This window comes from Hylaeus anthracinus, unplaced genomic scaffold, assembly GCF_026225885.1.
Source record: "Hylaeus anthracinus isolate JK02 unplaced genomic scaffold, UHH_iyHylAnth1.0_haploid 12000, whole genome shotgun sequence".
Taxonomy (NCBI): domain Eukaryota; kingdom Metazoa; phylum Arthropoda; class Insecta; order Hymenoptera; family Colletidae; genus Hylaeus; species Hylaeus anthracinus.
The window spans coordinates 1,434,353-1,453,519 of record NW_026534347.1 but is presented as its reverse complement, the minus strand read 5'-3'; the positions used below and the strand labels follow the sequence as shown (position 1 = coordinate 1,453,519).

General features: G+C 43.2%; 1 protein-coding gene across 4 annotated transcripts in view; it reads left to right on the top strand.

The window, feature by feature from the left end:
• Positions 1 to 18,912, top strand: part of LOC128889964 (kazrin) — a 72,407-nt gene extending 53,495 nt beyond the window's left edge. For all 4 annotated transcript variants that reach the window (XM_054148037.1, XM_054148038.1, XM_054148036.1 and 1 more), the window contains 12 exons: positions 2,638 to 2,844; positions 4,315 to 4,672; positions 5,674 to 5,763; positions 6,538 to 6,751; positions 6,946 to 7,213; positions 7,311 to 7,658; positions 7,744 to 7,867; positions 7,948 to 8,092; positions 10,748 to 10,937; positions 12,092 to 12,118; positions 14,443 to 14,463; positions 15,640 to 18,912. In XM_054148037.1, coding sequence (XP_054004012.1) covers positions 2,638 to 2,844; positions 4,315 to 4,672; positions 5,674 to 5,763; positions 6,538 to 6,751; positions 6,946 to 7,213; positions 7,311 to 7,658; positions 7,744 to 7,867; positions 7,948 to 8,092; positions 10,748 to 10,937; positions 12,092 to 12,118; positions 14,443 to 14,463; positions 15,640 to 15,873 — 2,226 coding nt within the window. In that variant the 3' untranslated portion in view covers positions 15,874 to 18,912. The remainder of the gene's footprint in view (positions 1 to 2,637; positions 2,845 to 4,314; positions 4,673 to 5,673; positions 5,764 to 6,537; positions 6,752 to 6,945; positions 7,214 to 7,310; positions 7,659 to 7,743; positions 7,868 to 7,947; positions 8,093 to 10,747; positions 10,938 to 12,091; positions 12,119 to 14,442; positions 14,464 to 15,639) is intronic.
• Positions 18,913 to 19,167: the final 255 nt, after the last annotated feature.

The following is a 19,167-nucleotide window of genomic DNA, read 5'->3' as shown; positions in this document are numbered from 1 at the left end:
TTGAGTCTCGTTTGCACTATGTTCGGATTTTATAAGAGAACAGTTTAATCAACGAAAAGCGACGCGAAGTTGAGGAAATTGGATTACAAAACAGCGGAATTGGATTGCTTGGTCTTCGTTAGTACAATTATCGGGATCTATTAAACCCTCTAAATTTCATCTGGAACATTTAAATTAAGAAAAATAAGAGCGAAGAGTTCCTGAGGGAAATGTGCTCGACGAACGGTCCATGGGAATGCATTTCAGTTTCCTCGACTCCGGTTTGCGGGTCAGAACGCGGACATGGCAGAGCAATTTTGCTTGTTAAATACTTTCATTAAACTTGGCGGAATTTCTCATTTCCCCGACACCGTTATCGTTTCACAGGCGACGTCGACGCACTGTCAGTCATTTCAATTTCACGAAATGAACAACGTGCGCCGATTACGCTTACTAAAAAGCGAGTCGCGAAACCACAAACGTTCGATATTCATTATTCATGCTCCATCGATGTCCCGAGCTCGTCCGTTTTAGGGAGAAATTGTGGCAGGCGACAATTGCAGGTATCGAACTTCGGTAGTGCATCACAAGTAGAGCATACTTATCGTTGTTAATAGTGGATATGCATTTTTTCTTTGCAAACTATCTATTTCTTTGTTTCGGAAGTCGACTTCGAGCTTGTTTGTCGCAGCGACAATAACCATAGAGAAATAGAGCTTAGGTAAAGCAGCTTAAAGTGTTAGCTGTATGAAAATTACTAGATGTTCTTACCGTGCTTGTATACCTTCGCGAAAACTCGTTCTTCGTCCTTCATCCTGACAGGATCTCGTTCTCGGTATCTAACAAAAAGAAAGATTAATAATACACTGTCCTGCAAACACGACCTTTACCGATTCTTGAAAGAAGCTTAAAAACGAAGCGCAGGATTACGCTCGAGCGAAAAATATCGAGTTTACTCGGAGAGAGAGAGAGAGAGAGAGAGAGGAAGAGTTTTCATAAGAACACGACCATGCATCATGCAGTATCTACGGAAAGGAAAAAAGCAAACTTTAATATCCAGTAACGCCGTGTTCCGTATTAGCGGCCATAAATACGTTTCATAGCGAAAGAACTGGATCGCTGGAATGAACTATTACAGTCACTTGGCGCTGTAAACTCGATAAAATATTAATTGATGAAATAACCTTAATTAAATTTGACAGGCAGTGCATTTTCAGGTGTATTACGCCCTGTGAAAAAAAAAAAGAAATTTCGATTTTTTGAAAATCGCGTAGACCCCTTGAATGAACGCGATATCGTCCAACTAGAAAGTTCTCGTGCTTCATCGTAATGGGACATGAAAGAAAACAGGTCTCTCTTCGAGTCTTAGGGCAATTTCTCTCTCATAAAGCGACCCGTCAATTTCCCCTTGCTTTATCCTCCACCGTCTTGTCGCGCCGTAGGTAATCCACTTCATCATCAACGGGCTTCGACGTGTCACCGTTCCTGCAGAGAAAGAACCTTCGTCTCTATGATTTTTTATCCGGCCGGCTTAACATCCTCGCCCCCACCCTCCGTTGTTCAAACAGAAACGCGAAACACGCTGGCAATCTCATCCATCTCGTGTAACGCGGTACATCCATTGTTTGATATCGCGTACTTCGATACGGTAACCTTTCATCTATCTTTCTGTTCGGTTAACATCCTGTGCGGATATGCTGCAGGATGTTTCAACCCTGGGACCGTTGTAGTTTCGAACCTGCGTTGCCTTTCTTCGCTTATACCATCAGTTGCCCAAGGGGAGAACATCGACTTTGCCAGGGTACACGAGTGCGTTTACTCGAAACCTTTCAATTCTTATATTTTAGTAATCCTCGATGCCTGTGAACGTTATTATTATGCGTCGTCGAGAGCATAGTAAAGAAAAAAAAGCAAAAGTTGTTTGATCCTCGTTTATTTATACCAGCGAGTTTTCATCGTTTGAACTTTCCGTTTCCAGAATGCACCAGAAATGGCCATTTCACGAGGTCGTCCTTTTATAACCGTGTCTTCCCACGAGTATAGACACCATTTTCCGCTCGACTGGTCGCAAACACGCGCGAACGCCGATGCACCGCTAGTTTTTAACCCCGAAACATCGACTCGCCAACGGGTAACACCTGACCGATCCGTTGGAGTGGCAATAATCGCGTTGTCCCAAAGTTTAACCGATAAACCAGCTGCAACACCTGCTATACGTAGCGTGAAGTTACTCGCGCCCGAGGGAAAGATAAGTGGATTAAGTTCTCCGTAGCTGATATCCTGCTGGCTAATAGGCGAAGGTACACGACACCTGTATACCCGACGAATTGCACCTGTATCGAGTTACCCTAGTCGATCGAGTGGCAACAATGTCTTTAAGAAGAAGGGCGAAGAAGTGACCGCTCGACGCAGATTTTTACAACTTTCAAGCGACTCGTAAAAGGAATCGTATCATCGCTGATCGTACGGTTAAACTGATAAGTCCTTCGTCGCTGAATGACGCGTAATTACGACACCGTCGCGATGTTTAATCATACCGCGTTCCCTTTGTTTCAAAGAAGTCTTTCACACTTTGTGCGCGTGCATGCATTGTTAGATGGTGGTGGTTTTGGGTGGAGTTACTGCCCGGATATGGGTCTCTTTGACCGTTGATTACAGCGGATGCGGGAAAACGAGGCGACCTTAGGACGCCTTCAGCAGCAAGGAGTTGGCATACCCTCGGAAGAACGTGAAAGGGAACGGGAAAGGGAACGCTGGAGTCTTCTAAGGGCAGCGAGGGACGAAGCAGATCGAAGTCTCAGCCTGGCAGCCAGTTTGGCCGACAAAGAGGCCGCTCTTTCGCACGCACACGCGACTATAAAAGAGGTAAGACCCTTTCTGGCTACCCTTACCCAACGGGGGAGGCTGGCCGAATGTAATCTTTTCGCGGGCCGCCAGTTGAAGCGTTTCGCAAAGAGTACCTAGAAACTAGAATTTCCTCGAGGAGTAAAATATATTTTCCGTCTGCAAGTGGCAGTTGGTTAACTCCGCTTGTTTACCCCGACGTGTTGATTCACCTTTTAACGAAGACAGACCAAAATACTCTTGGAAGATTACTCTGCTTTGGAATGAAGTCTTGTTTGGAAATTAACTTTATCGAAATGAACGCAAGTTCAGGATTTTCTCAGGATTGAACAGTTTCAGCAACGGAGCATTTTATCGACATTGGCGTTCGACGATTACCAATGTTCCAGGCAAAATGACTCTCAAGGTTAATAATGTAGATTCGTCCTGCGAACAGAAACATAGTTTTAGTCCACAAAAGAGTATCGACTGGGAATCAACGTAACGAGCAGTTAGGTAAGGAGCATTTCTTTGCGCGCTGTGCAATTACCAGAAGGGTGAGTCCGCTTTGAGCCCCTGAAATTGTCCTCGACGCTGTGCATAAACGGGGGTTCCAGCTAACGAGTTTAAAACTGATGGCCCGAGGGTTGCCTTGGAATGCGCTCGAGAGTCACGCACGCCGCGAAATTTCCATTCCTAGTTTCATTTTAGTAATTCCCTCGCTGATGAAGTTGCAACTTTTTCCATTCGAAAATGATTCGCCAAAAACCCACCGCGGATAGACTGACCCCACTTGATCAGCGTGTCGTTTTAACTTTGTAATCCAACCTTTGCACGTAAAAACTGGTTCTCAGCGCGTTAGATTTTAATTACGGTTATACACATCGTTCTTCCGCATCCTTCGGTTAAAACGCGTGCTTTTCTACGCGAAATTGTATTTGTTCGTCCAAAATTGCACCGCGACAACTTCTGAAACTAACAAATGAAATTTGATCGGCATTATCTCTCCAGCTCGCCCGCCTTTGTTTGCATCCCATCGGTGACGAGGCTGAAGTACGTGTAAAGCAAGACACAGCTAACGCTGTGCAAATAGTTCGTGAAAGTTGTGGTTAGAACTTTGTGACAATTGCTCAGTCAATACCGTATTTCCACGTCGAAGCATCGCGATAAGATAATCCTCTATTTTCATAGCCGTATGCACCGAACAGTAGAGTATCGTTGTTTGCTTTGACAGGATTGATCTATGGATCTCTACAACGGTGGCCATGAAAATTTCCCCACATGTTAGCTGTCAGACAATTTCTACAGACTTAAAATTTAGATCCAGATTTATGCTCACCGCTGTTTCACCTTTGGAATTCATTCTTTTACTTTCTTATAGTTTCCTAAATCTCGTTACCCGTTTCTGGGCGAACCACAGTGTCGCGTTAAATACGCGACGATATCAAGGGAGTAACGCCATATGCAAACCACTCGAAATTCCCCGAATGCAAAGAGAAATGTTTGGTGCAGTTACAGCGTCAATTGGCGGAAAGAGGCGGGGGCGGTATCTGCTTGAGCGACCAGGAATCCTTGGTTTCGTTCCCGAGGGGCAGCGTGAATGGAGCTGCGACACCGGGCGCAGGAAGTAGCAGCGGCGGTGGAGGCTGCGGTATCATCCCTCATATGAATTCTCAACCGCCATTAGGTAGCACAGAACTAGGAGTGAGCGTTGGGAACGTCGGCAATGCGGCAGGTGTAGGCTCGTCAGGTGGACAGGCGGGTGATCGAGGAAGTTGCAGCGCGGACAGCGGCGTCAGGGGATCCAGCGACAGAGAAAGCGGCGGTGCCACCAGCGTGGGTGGAAACCTCTCGGATTCGACCACAGACGGTAAGGATAACTTGGATTTATCCTTTTGGAAATACGATCTTTACGATATCATTCAAGGGGCAATACCACTGTGAAGTTTAATCAAGTTGTATTATGTATATAAATAATTACATTTTACTACGAAACCCCGTTAATTTAGCACGAAGTGTATTATTCGTTTCGAGTGCGTAATCTTCCGACTGTGATTCGTTGCTCAATGAATGAAGTCGCTGCGAGGAGTAGCGAAGCAACGCAGCGCGCGATATAATCGCCATTATTATTCATCCGAGTGTCAGACGGGTCGGAACGATTCTTGCGTTTAGGTGTTAACGAGTTCTAAGATTAATCGCCTGGTTAAAGTGCATTACGGTGCATCCGTCGGATCGTCGGTGAAAAAACAGTTTGATGGCTTCCGTCAAGCACGAATGTTAGCCGAACGTAGGTGGTGCACTAATCGAGCGCATTTCCTTCATGTATTATTCAACCCAATTCCGCGTGCCTGTGCATTAAAACGGATTGATCGATTTGGCCTAGGACAAACACTCTCGTGGTCAATAGGGACTGCGAACACAGCGAACCTAATGTACGTGCACGAATTTTGAGCTGGGTAACGGTAGATGTGTATACTCTTCCATCATGAGAGGGTAAACGATCGTTTAAACGCTTATCGTTCAATTTTCTTGAATCGATCGCTGAAAATACAATAGAAACGTAGCGTTCGTTCTTTAACTCACGAGGAAGCGAGACAAATAAGATGAATTAGCTCGAGATAAGTTTTTACACGAGGATTTTACGCCCTTAGACAGAATTCACTGTAATCGGACGGGATACAACCTGTGCGATTTTCTTCGTCTCCTTAATTTCTATATTACTTACTAAATAAACTCGCCGTGGTATCCGTGCGAGTATTTTTTTTTTACACGCTCTGCACCTCTCGCGCGTCGAAGACAAACGCAGACTTTGTGGCGGAAAAGAGTCTGAAGAAAGACTTTTTTTTTTTTACATTGTACATTTCCGCGCAGGCACGCCGACAATAACGGTCGAGGGAAGCGGTCTCGACATGGACAGCATCTCCGTGGTTTCCTCCATTGCACCATCCCACATGTACCAGTGTAAGTGTCCAAACATAATCGCTGATCGTCGTCTCCTTCCATTTCTTCATCGTTGTCCTCCTCCAACAGAGGATCCCTGTGCTTCTTTGTGTGCGTGTGTGTCTTTCTTTCTCTCTGTTTTGTCTCTACCTCTATATTTTTCGTTTCTTTGTTCGTCTCTCTTTGTGCCAGTTCGATGTCTGCTTCGTCGCCAATTCTTCGTTTCGAGAGGAATCGTCGCTTGGATCGATGCATTTAGATGTAACTTTAACGCGCTTCGTTTTGCATAAATTCAAAGGGGAACGTGAAAGAACGCTGCGTAGGGTCTATTTGTTTTTAGACTATACAGTGAATCCTGTTTAAGTGGCGTCTGTGCGCATAAACATTCCCTCATCGGGGGTGATCGCTTCGACTACGAGCAACGTCGTTGGCCGTAGGGATTTTCATTCTCTGTGTTATTGATGTACCTACTCGGCACCGCCAAATCGTAATTAATATCGAAGTTCGCTCTGACAATCGGCTGATTGTCTTGTGTTGTATGGCCGATGCATGCGCATGCACGTGTTGCAGTCCCAAGTATCTCGTAATATTCGGATGATCTGTGTATTTTCAATTATTAAATGCGCTAGAAAAAGGTGGTGCACCACTGATGCAACTCTCGACGAGATATTATCGACAAGAAAATAAATCGATACATAAATTTTATAACTGATTGTTACGTGGCAGGTATTTCTCTCAAGAATTGACGTGTTTAGTTCGTCGTAGGCGACAGTCTATCGAAACGTTATTTTCCAGCAGCGACCACGCCAAAAGACTGCAGTCCCACGTTGTCGCCCCTGAACGCGTTCTCCAGGTCTATGGACAATTCGTCCTTATCGCGATCGGTCGAGCAGCTGTCGAGCCCGCTGGAATCGGAACCGAGGAGGAACAAAAATCCACCTATCACGGCACCTGCCGCCCATTCGCGTTCTTCTGCGACTCGCGGTGGCACGTGGGGTTCTATTTCTAGGTAAGAAACACCTTTACGATTATGCTAACATCCACGTTCAACTGAAAGTGGAGCAGAAACTGAAGATCGAACCATCGCGATTTTACAAGCTTATTCCTATTAATACCACACCGTATTATTTGGCATATCGATGTGTTTCGCGAGAACGTAGCATCTTCCTACCTGAAAGACAGTTTTTTTCTATCGATTTTCAGAGTATTCGCACGGTCACGGCATCGAAAGGCTGCAAACAACTCCAGTGGCGGCAGCGGTAGCAACGAGGGCTCCGACGGCTTTGATCCTTATAGATCATGGTCGCCTCTCACCGAGGAAGGTTACGCTGAGAAACTTCGTTTACTCAGAGAAGCCGCATCCGTTCCTATGGAGCGATGGAGAGCACCCACGGTTCTGGCGTGGTTAGAGGTCGCTCTTGGTATGCCGCAATACGGTCCACGATGCGCTGAAAATGTTAAATCTGGAAAGGTAGCGTAACTATCCATCATGATACAGAAAAACACAGCGTGACAGCGGAGAAGAATAAACTACAATTTCTTTCTATTTTTATTTCTGAATTGTTCAGGTTTTGCTGGAGCTGAGCGACGCGGAATTGGAAGCTGGGTTGGGCGTGACGCACCCCCTGCACAGAAAGAAATTGCGTTTGGCCATCGAGGAGCATCGACACCCGAGTCTCGTTCGATATCCGTGCATCGCTCAACTGGGTCACACGTGGGTCAGCTCAGAGTGGCTACCCGACCTTGGACTCGCTCAATATTCCGAGAGCTTCGCTACCAATATGGTGGACGCTCGGATGCTCGATCACCTGAGCAAGAAAGAGTTGGAGAAGCTTCTTGGCGTGACCAGGAAGTTTCATCAAGCCAGCATCGTGCACGGCATACACTTGCTGAGGATGTTGAACTACGATCGCCAGGTATTTGGACGTTGCTTCAAATGATAATATTACTTTGTACAGAGAACGAAGGTGTTTAAGGAATATTCTTGATCGTGTACGACAGGCACTCGCGGTTAGAAGACACCAATGCGAGCAAGTCGACACGGATCCTTTGGTGTGGACGAATCAAAGGTTCATTCGGTGGGCAAGGAATATCGATCTAACGGAATATGCTGAGAATTTGAAGGGTACGTTTATGTTCGATGGTCTCGTCTGATGTAGACTCTTTATTTGGGATGGTAAAGAGATCGTTTAATTTTTAAAATAGATTCGGGGGTGCACGGTGCTCTGGTCGTGCTGGAACCATCCTTCACGGGTGACACGATGGCCACAGCCTTGGGTATACCGCCTGCCAAACACATGATCAGACGACACCTGACTGGCGAACTGGAAGCCCTCGTCGTGCCAGCAAGGTACTCAGTCTACTATCATCCCGAGGCCACATTGGACAACGCTCACTAATCGACATAACGAGATCTACCCCGAAAACACGATTCATCGTTTTCGAGTTTTCATTCGAACAGTCCTTGCTCGAAGGGCAGCATTTAAAGTCCAACAAGCAATAAGCATAACAGCTTTGAAAATTGTTAAAGTAACGCCACGTGATTCCCTCTCAAGCTCGGACAGACACGTTTGGAGAACTCGACGACCTAAAACAGATTTCGTGTTCGCTCGAACACAGACGTCACAACTTATCGATCGGTGACGATCATATTTGAAAAGCACAAATTAAACGGTAATCGCATTTTTGGTACGAATAGATAAAATGTCCGTCTGATGTAACGCTTAGACGGCGCAAGCGTAGAATCTCATGATTTCTTTTCTACCGTATCCTGTCGGAGGAGCTGTGTTTTAGACATTTTCGCTAAGGTATCGTCAATTATCTACAATCGCGCTCGCGAAACACTGAGACGCAATGTTTCCACGCGCAATTAGAACGATCATTGATCTTTGAAAACGTTGAACACCGCGCTGATTACCGGTAAGCATCCTTGGAATCTTCGTAATTCGCGAATGCTCAATACATATACGATCGCAGAACAATGTTTTTTAGCTTTGACGACATTGTTATATTGTATAAAATCGCGAATACTAGATAGGCCTCACTTTTTCAGGGTTTCTACTTAGTCTATGGTAATAACTGTATCCGTTAACGTTTACGATCGAGACGATATATCTCGAGAACTGTAAATACTAACGGGCGAGCTTAAAAAAAGTAATTTGCATCGATACTGTTAAGATCAATATAAAAAAAAACTCTCGCTTCACGTCGAAGCGTTTCTAATGGTAGAACGATAACCGTCGGGAAATTGTAAATAGTCCAAAGTTAAGCAAAAAATTATTTACAATTTGGTCTTACAAAATTAAGCGTCCCGCTAACGTCAGGGGTCGAGAGAGACGAGCCACGAAGAATGTTTATACGTTAAGTACCAAGACTCAGCCTATCGTCGAAGGCTACTCGGTACAATGACAAAGAACAAGATATAGGTACAGTTCATTCCGGACAGACATTGACATTGGACATCATACAATACCATAAAGAAAAACCTCAGAAAAACCGAGTAGGAGACGTGCACCAAAATAAACGATAAATTGTTAACCTTCTGTCGCATACCGTGTGGAAATCCAAAGGAAGTAATCGACGGGAAGTTTATATATCAATTAATTCACGAAAGATGAGATACACTTGGTGCGATAGAGGATTAACTATAAAGAGGTAAATGTACACGGTGGTCTAAGGCGATCTCGAAAGGGCGCGCCATGCATGGATTGAGGTCGAGGTCGCCTCCGACCAACGTATTATATAAGTACTCATCCGTGATACACACGCCATACTTGGATATATCGGGAATACACACACGTAAATACAGTACAGTACAGTCGACATAATGTACATATACAAACATGCAGTATACTCAAATGAAATTATTATCGAAACAATTGTACTCGGCACCGCAGCGATTCGCTGGGTCTGCAGTCCACCCGATCGCGGATCCATCGGTAATGTCTTTCATAGCTGAGCCGTAGCCCACAGCTGCCGCCTGCACTGCACTGCGCTATGTACAGCACATGTTAATATTAGTAATTCTGGTGTAATCCGCGGCGAAGACATTTTGCTGGGTAAACATCGACGTTTAAGAGCCAGAAAAGTGAAGCATATCGATATCACTCTTCTCTGAGGTTTAAAAGTTTGATTAAAAAATTTATAAAAAGCACTCGCCATGTAACTAGCGTACTAGCTGTATCCTTTGTTGCTACTTAAACTATCAAATTTCAAACGTTTAGACGCGATACAAGTAACAGGGTAGACTTCTCTTCACTCGTATCTAACCATGGATTACACCAGCAATGCATTATGGTTCCTTTTATCTTTTTCTGATTTGCCAACTTTGATATTTACATTTTTTTACTGTTCGATGTTTATTCCAATTGACTGACTAGCCGGCCCCGACGCGTCTCGGTCGATCCTTCACGGATCGACCATGCGCGTTCGGGTGTCAAGTAAACTTATATACATTCTTCTATATCGATGGTGCACAAAATGCTTGTGTATGTATATTTATGTTGTAACTAGATATTCATTATGATCAATCTGGTTCTATCGTCGAGCACTTGCAGCGAGCCACTGTTCGATTCGAAACGTTCACTTGCGTTACCTCTCCATACATCGAATCTCAAAATCATCCCTGCAACTCTTTGCACCCCCAACCCCATCATTGTTACAAATACGATGACGTGATCTTTCGTTCAATTGGAAATTAAATTAAATTTTTCTTTGGTAGTTCGCAAAACATTCCCATCTTCAGATATTCAGGTTCTTCAGGAGTCAAACGACTCTCGAATTCCACGATATCGTTGTGTCATCTGTCCCCCAAAGAACCGAACCGTGAATTCCCTGAAACATCTCATCGTAGTCGCTCTGAATAACGAAATGGGAGAGAGGTTCGCTGCAAACCGTGCGGAACGTGTGTGTGTCCGCGGTGTCGCCAAGGTGTGCGCATATAAGCGGGTCGGGGATGCGTGTACGCAGAAAGGCGTGCATGAAGCGTGGTTGTGCGTGTGTGTAGAAGTCAGCTGGAGGTGGTCCCGAGGAACAGCAACCCAGGAAGCCGTCCGATGAGCACCGTGAGCGCAGGCGGTAGCCTCGGTCGTGGAAGCAGAGCGTTGCATCTTCAACATCATCAGAGCTCCCTGTCGGCCCTCCACATGGCGGCCAACCACTCTGGCACGGTCGATAGACGCAGATCCAGCCTCAGGGTAACGTACCGTATAGATTTAAAGACCTGGTCCATACACGACTGCACCGGGACCTCGATATGGTACTCCTCATCTTTCGCCTATACTCTTTCTCTCGAGTTATGCACGGAGTACGACAAACGCTCTTGGCGGATCACTTCTGGCATCGTTTCCCTTCCTTTTCAGACTTCCAAGCTGGGCATTTTTCTCTCGAACGATCGAGAGATTCAACACTCACTCTCCACCCTTCTTTCGAGACTTTGATCTCTAGCTGGAAGGTCCCGAACTGTTTCATAAAAATCTTTTAGTTGCGAGTCTTTTAGTTTAGAAACGTTCTCAGGTGTTCTTCTCGAAGGTGTACAAACAGAATGTAAATGTTATACATATAGAACTTTATTCTTAGACAATCTGTTAATTTCGATGCAGAAGTGATCTACCTCGAATGATATACCATACGTTCAATTATGGTACCTAACGTCACAGATGACTTTCTACGTCTCGATACCATTTTACCACTATCATAACATTTGAAGATATACATAGAAAGCCATCGTTGACATTGCAGAAGATTACGACACGATCACGCACAAGAACTCATTCTCAATGGTTGCTCGAGCTTTATCGTCTTTAGTAAAAAAACTTTCGCTTTTCAAGACAGCTTGTAGCTCTAACTCCGATGTAAAAACCTCGAGCCACTACTTGCAATGAATTTTATCTATCGTGCACATCTTAATTTTTTTCTGTTTAATTACCGTCACCGTTGTCGATTCATCGTCACTTCATTTCTGTACGTATTTACTTTTTTGTTCGACGATTTCTCATTGGCACGATTGCATGGCATCGCTTAGGTAAAAACGCTCGCGCAGTATTCCACCAAAAACTAATTCCCGTCTCGATACGATCCCTAAACACGCTTCATTCGCCCTTATCGAGGAGATTCCTTTGTTCGAGTAAAAAGTAGCCGAGGCTCGAACCAGCTCGAGTTCGGAATTAAAATGTTCGTTATGGAGTTTGAAAACTCATCGAGACCCTTCGATTCAAACCTGAAGAATTCAGCTTTCTCTTCGAAAGTTGAACGTGCACGCGTAAATCTCGACGCGATAAGGGTGGAAGCTGTGAGCTATGAGCTCGACCTAACGTTGATCATTGTCCCTGCATCCTGTGGATCGTCGCAGACCTGCAGTCTTCTTTACTTGAAAAAGGTTCGATATATATGTATATATACGTATGTGTATCTATATCTATATTAATCCATCGTTTCTTTCTCTACGTCTCTGTACATTACTCTGTCGTCGTAGGAGACCCAATGTTCAATGTTGCGCTTGGTTGACCCTTTGCGATTCGGACTTGGGACCGCAAAGGGTTGAACGCAACACCTCCAAGTTCTCTCCAAGAATCGCTGGAGTTGTGGAAAACTTCAGTTGACAGAATTCATACATTGATTTCTTAATTTGTACGTTTAGAGTCGAAAGTATTGAACGTGAAGCTACGAAGCATCCTTGGAGAAATTTTGAGAGAACAGTTCTTTGGGAGTATGTAAGGGGGACGATTGATTGCCGTCGATACTATGCTTGTCTTCCTTCGATACTATTCCTTTTGTTACATAATATAGAATATTTCGTCACGTTTCTCTGGACATCGAATCTCGATTGTAAATCTCAGTTTCGTTGATCGAACGTGGTAATCTTTCGGTTCCGATGTTCCTTTTCGTGGGTGTACGTCTGCGTAGGAAATTTTCTCGCTTTCTTTTGTACTTTTCGGGGTGCCTACGTTTCACAAACCCACTTTGTCTTTCTGGTAACCGTGTCCCGCAAGATGCGCAATGTTTCGTTCGCTGTTCGACGTGACGGTGACAAATGAATGCAATCTATCGTAACTTTACATGTTCCAATTTCCGTAGAAACATAGTAGGTACCACCTATTCATCGTTATCTTAGACCACCATCCAGAACGACGAGACATTGTTCGCCCAACCGAAGTCTCTCGCGGATGTCTCCTCGTGTAAACCGAATGTCTGGATTTAAGCGAAGCGTCTCGGATAGCTTGACGCTCGTGGCCCGTGAAACACGATAGTCGACGTGATCGATCATGCATGGACGACACACCGCTGGAATTTAGCTCTTTGCACTCGACCACACTTTAAAGTACAGAGATGATAGTAATTTATAATAAAACGCTCGTCGTTCGTGCTTCAAACTGATTTCATTACAGACATCCATTTTTATAATGTTTCAAAACATTCGAAACACCAAAGACTTTGGAAACGAGTACATGCCGAAAACTTTGTCAAATATCAGATAAGAAGTGTTGCTTCCATTTCAATATTTCCATTTTCTCTGAGAGAATCCATAAAGAACTCGGGAACCTATTCGTGGCGGCTGAGAATCGCCTTCCGAGTGCAAAGGGTTAGACAGTTCTCGCGAACCTCGGCTTGGATCGTACAGACCTCGAAGATACGAGTGAAAGAACAAACGACAATGTATCTTTTTGTAACGAAATAACAGTTGCAATCGTAATTGTATTTAAGCGTACTCTAGACGAATTTCAAGTTACTCCATTTCACGGAAATTGCTTTTAATTGGACGCGAAAGAATGAAAGACTGACATTCCGGGATACGAGTGCAATCGTATCGCCCTTAAGCGTAGGAAAACGCGACAAGTCGTACAATCCCTCTCGCCGTACTAAAGTTATCTACATAGAAATCTTGTAAAAGCACCGGCTGACGTTCCCTTTCGACGATCGAACGTTATAAAACACGAGCTTAAGTTGTTAGTGAAATTAACGAAACAAAAAAAAAATCATTATCGGTATTTCACCTTTGTAATTCATCGAACCCCAAACGTTGCAATCTTCATTGAATTTTTCTTAGTGGATGTTACCTCTTCAGACATTTCTTTACATTCTCTTTTATACATATATCCTCTTCAGATACATTTATTATATTTAGACTGTGGATATTTATAACCGGTGAAAATATGGGAAAATGTACATAAAGAGGTGCGTAAATACAAAAATATATAAAATACATTTTACATCGTTTGGGAGGTAAAACATACTTTCTTTTACATCTGAAAAATATCAATTTGCGTGAACATCCACGGTCTAATTATATTCGTCCAATTAAAATTTGTTCCGTTGCATACACATCGCTTCCAAGGATATCGGATATCCAGGCTCGATGAACTACGAGTGAAAAATCGCGACTCCTAGTTACCCTCGACTATATTTTCCTTTGAAGGGCCGATTGTATCGCCGCTACACTGTAAACACTGTACATAATGAGCAACAATTAATTGCCACCTTCACCTTCTCATGTATGTTAATAGGAGTGTCTTGTTTTTAAGGGTACATCATTGTAGTGATTGCCGCGTTAAACGAAACGAGATAATTAACAGAGGACGCTCGATTTTTAGTAACCTAATACAATTATAACAATGACGAGCCATTGTGTAAATATAAACTGATGATTTCAATGTGGAATTCCGGGTGTGGGTTCTTAATCGACCTTGTTTCGTCCTTTACTAGTTGTCGTGGAAGAGCTCACAGGTAATGCGCCCATAATAATTAACTCGCGTACCATCATTCACTTGTTTTCTTTCGTTCCTTTAGTACTAGTAACTGGTAGCGACGCAACGTTTCGTTGTCCCATTTTTCTTTTCGTATCTTCCTCGTTAGCCGATTTTTCTTTTGATTATTAATCATTAGCTTGCGCGTTGTTTTGTCCGTAGCTTCGTGGCGAAAAATTCCGTGTGACCTGAAACCTCGTTCCGTTCTTTTTCTCCCGAAGCGAAAGTACATTATTTTTCGTACGCATCTTTCATTTGTCGATCGATAGTTAAACGATTAGAGCGATGAACGTAGAGATCTTCCGCTCGGTGTATCGTTGCACGTGCATCCTCGGCTTCGGCGTGACCAACGCAGGATCAACTCTCCCTGTCCTTCCGTCATTTTTGTTTTCATTCACGATCGTACGAAACGGTTTCGAAACTCGAGCGCGAAATTTCGATCTGGATCTTTCCGATTTTTAAAGGAAAAGAAAAAAAAAAAAGACACGCCAAAGTCAGCGTTACCTCTGTTTCGAAACGTTTCGATCCTGCAGGCTTGAGCAATTCAGACACACGTTCACTTCGATGCATCGTCTCGAATACGTACCTCGTCGCCTCAGGCATCTTGGCTATATCCCCATAGCTCGTTTGCTATACAACCCCTCGTTAATTGAAGCAGAACGGCATCGTTGTTCACCGCGGTCAATATATCGATTTAAAATATAGAATTTATATTTCAATGACCAACAGCATTCCGTGTGTTTAATTTAAAAAAAAAAAAAAAAAAAAAAAAAAATCCTTTCTTTTAGAAAACTGTTTATCGTTCGTAGACCGCGGATCTTTATGCACTTTTTGAATGTGCAAAAAAATCGCGACTCCTAGTTACATAAATGCACACGCTATGGAATAACATAATAACAGATATCGTAAGCAATGTTTATATTCTAATATTTCCAGAGTAAAATACATTTCTACTTAGACGCAATTATTTGTAATATTTGTGCACGTTGGCAAAGATATTATTTCCCCTAAAGATCCACAGTCTATTTGGATAAAGTTCTGGCCATCTCTGATAACAATTAACCAGGGCTGCTGTAGCATCGTCGCCTCGTGGAAGTCCAGATCCACCGACCGTCGTGTTTCACTCGATAACTCTGATCGAAGTATCCTTCCACAGGGATCGTTGAGTCGGGCCTTCGGTCTGCGACCCAGGAGCGAGAAGGCCTCACCTTCGTCGTCGTCGGATACGGGAAGCTTGGCGAGCCAATACATGAGCAGTGCTCGTAGCAACTCGCCGCCACCCCCGCAATTGCCCCCAAGACCCATCACAGGGAATAAAAGACACCGTAGGGTGAAGAGCATCGGCGACATCGACTACATAACGACAGCTGCTGTCAGCACGCCCGTTTGACAAGAGGGTAGGCCCCAGCATCCGGGGCCTTATAGAAGCTTGAGCGAGCGAGGCTACTCCTCGTCGTACTCCTCTCAGTACGGCTCGTACTCTGGCTACAGCAACATTCTGCCTGGCGATCAATACCAGTATCAACAAACTGGCAATTACTATCAGCTGAAGGATGGTTATTACTCGCCGCAGAGCACGGGACCGCCGTTTCCAGGCGTCCAAAGGTACGGCAGCCTCGCGGAGGAGACCTGGTCCTGCACCACGAAGGACGACCCTGCTGCTAATCCGAAAACGAATCCCAGAACTTACTTGGCTTGATTAGCCTCTGGACTGTCTCTGCGAAGACGTCGCGATGTTCTGTAATTCGAAGGCAACGAGTCGTTATGTCCCTCGACAGGTAGCTACAATTCGTTCACGTTGAAGATAAAGTGATCGCAAACCGATCGCGGATCGATGACAGTTCGTCGCGCATGAATTTTTCATTTCGAATGCCCTACGCAAGGAATATCGCTGTGATGGATTTTGAAAGATGACGGTTAAAGAATACCGATCGTAAAGACAGTGTTTTATCGAAGACTACGTACTCAAGATTACATATATTCTACGATAATCTGCGGCTTTAGGTTACAGAGCTACCTGTGCCTAACGCGACGATCAGTTTTTTATTCGTTAGTGTTCGATCGACATCGACGGAAATGGAGAGCGTCTGTTTCGCACGTTTAAGAGCGTGACTTAATTTATTCTGCGTGGATGACTTCTATCGCGATGGATTTGAATCCCAGAGTTTGCTGTACGTCTCCAAGTCGGATATATAGAGGTCCGAGGGGACGGAATTGACTGGACAACGAGCTGTTAATTAGATATCGTTCGAATATGAATACTGCTTGCTCGTATCGATTAATCAAATTTAATATTTTGAGAGGAATTTGATTTCTGGTCGAATATCCTGCGTGATAGAACGCTCCGAACTGTAAAGTATGAATTGTGGATATCAGGAACGGTTTTATGGAGCTTAAATAACGCGATGGATGAAATAAAACGGTTGGTATCGCTCGTGCAGTTTGTATCAGTAGTATCAACAGTGAGAGGAAGCTTGAAACAGTTCGTAATAATTTATGAAAATTAGAGAAAAGGTCTAGGACGAAATATAATTCAACGTACATTAATCGAATCTACGAGGTTTTCAGATCGTAAAAAATATTTGCAAAACTGTGTAGAAATAGGTGAATATTTATTATTAAAACATGGAATTACATTTAAATTTAGAAACGGTAGTCGAATAGCATCCCTTATCGATGGAAAAAATAGACGACAGTACAGTCGAGTCTGCTGATCATACTACTGAGTACAAAATGAACAACATTTTCGTGTTTAAATGCGAAGATTTAGCGTTAACTAGAAGGAGACACTGCGTACGTCGTCGTAACATAACACGATTGCTGCCAAATACGAGGTCAAAATGTCTTAATTAAATGTCTCAATATCCGGAACATCAACGAAGATAACACGACCAATTAGAAAGAGAGATCCTTAAACTTCAGCGATATACCTATGAATTCACATGATTTTCCAGTTGGAAAGTTTCGTTATCTGTGATCCGCATCAGTGTTAACGGAACACTTGTTGCAAGACATCATTTTTTCGACTGTTTTCTATGAATCCGAAATCCTTAATCAAGTAGCATCGTTCAGAAATTATTTGTAAAACTGTTATTTCGGTTTCGGTACTGTAGGATTCCTAGGAGCTGACGATTTTTCAAGTATAAGGAAGAAGTTAGTTTTTAAAACGAAGCGTAGCAACACGGAGGTGCATCGTCTTAAGAGATCGAACGATACGTTTTTAGAGAAACCCCGATATAATAAAAGACAATTGACTGATTAATCGGAACATGCGTTCGCGTAAAGATTGCCAATTGAGCGGAGAGGAAGTAGCAGGGGCTTCCATCGATATTGTATACAAATATTCAAATCTGTTCGGATCCATAACCAACATACATTCCAGTTGCTGTTTGTTGCGATTAATTCACGGAAAACAAGATAGACAATGATCTATTCCGATTATCGAGTAAATAGGATAGAACGAAATCCGACGACCAAGCGAAGTAACAAATGACGTATTCTGCATTTTTGCGATCGTACATAATCACGCTCGGTCTCCGAAACCTTCTATTTTTTTTACGCACTTTCGTTATCGTTTTCTATGTTCGTGATATTTGTACATATACGCTATACTCGAGGAGCTGAGAATTCGTACGAGCGAAATATTTTTCCTTCAAACGCACACAGAGAGACAATTTCTCGCAATGAGTTTTTCATAAGACAAATCGATAAATTGTGAATTCGTCAGAGATTATTTTTTTTGAGCTAATGTCAGAGTCGAGTGATCGTTAACTACACGTAAGCTGTAATTTATTGTATAACTATTAAGATGAACACGTACACGAGCCGATCAGTTGACGATATATTTATAAAAGCTAATATTAATTATTCTTATTATTAAATATTCTGGATCTTCGAACACCCGAAATGCCAGAGAGATCCGAATGCACGTCAGAATTAAATATAATTACACTTGTGTAACCGATACATTTTGTAGATAAAATTTAAATATTAAATATTTATTCGTAGGTAGACGTTTCTTCGTATTTATGCTCAGTGGTAATTTATTTAATTGGACAGTTTGACAATCCGTGAGACGTTCGATGCTGGATCAGTATTATCGTCGTTTGTTACGGCTAAACGATGGATCAATACTCCCTAAGTAATTATATTTTTTACATACCTAAGTAATTTATTTGAATAAATTAGTTTAGGTCTAATTTATTTGACGCGCACCGCAAAATCGGCATACTCTAACGTCAGCCCTCGATATTCGTAATCGACTAAAATATTTTAACCGAAGAAAATTATAACATTCGCTTGTGAATGTCTAATTGATTACATGACCAATGATCGAAAGAAACATTGTAAATGTGTTCAATATCGTCTGTATATATTTGTGTGAGTGTATCTAAATATTCGGGAGAAATGAAATAAACGAATGCCTTTACTTTTGTGCAACATACTTGTTCCCTTTCGAAACTTATTTCTGAGGTATTTAACAATACTCTGCGCCTATTACTATAATAATCAAAGCTCTGCATAAAGCTCAGAATGCAAAGCTCTTCATTCATTCATTCTTGTTCCCAATGTTCAAAAACGTGGCAAGCGACGCTATAGCCATCTCGCGGTGAGAAGGTGGAACTAAAATCCCGACCTCCATACAGCGCACCACCGGGAAAACGCCCAAGTTTGTCCTCGAATA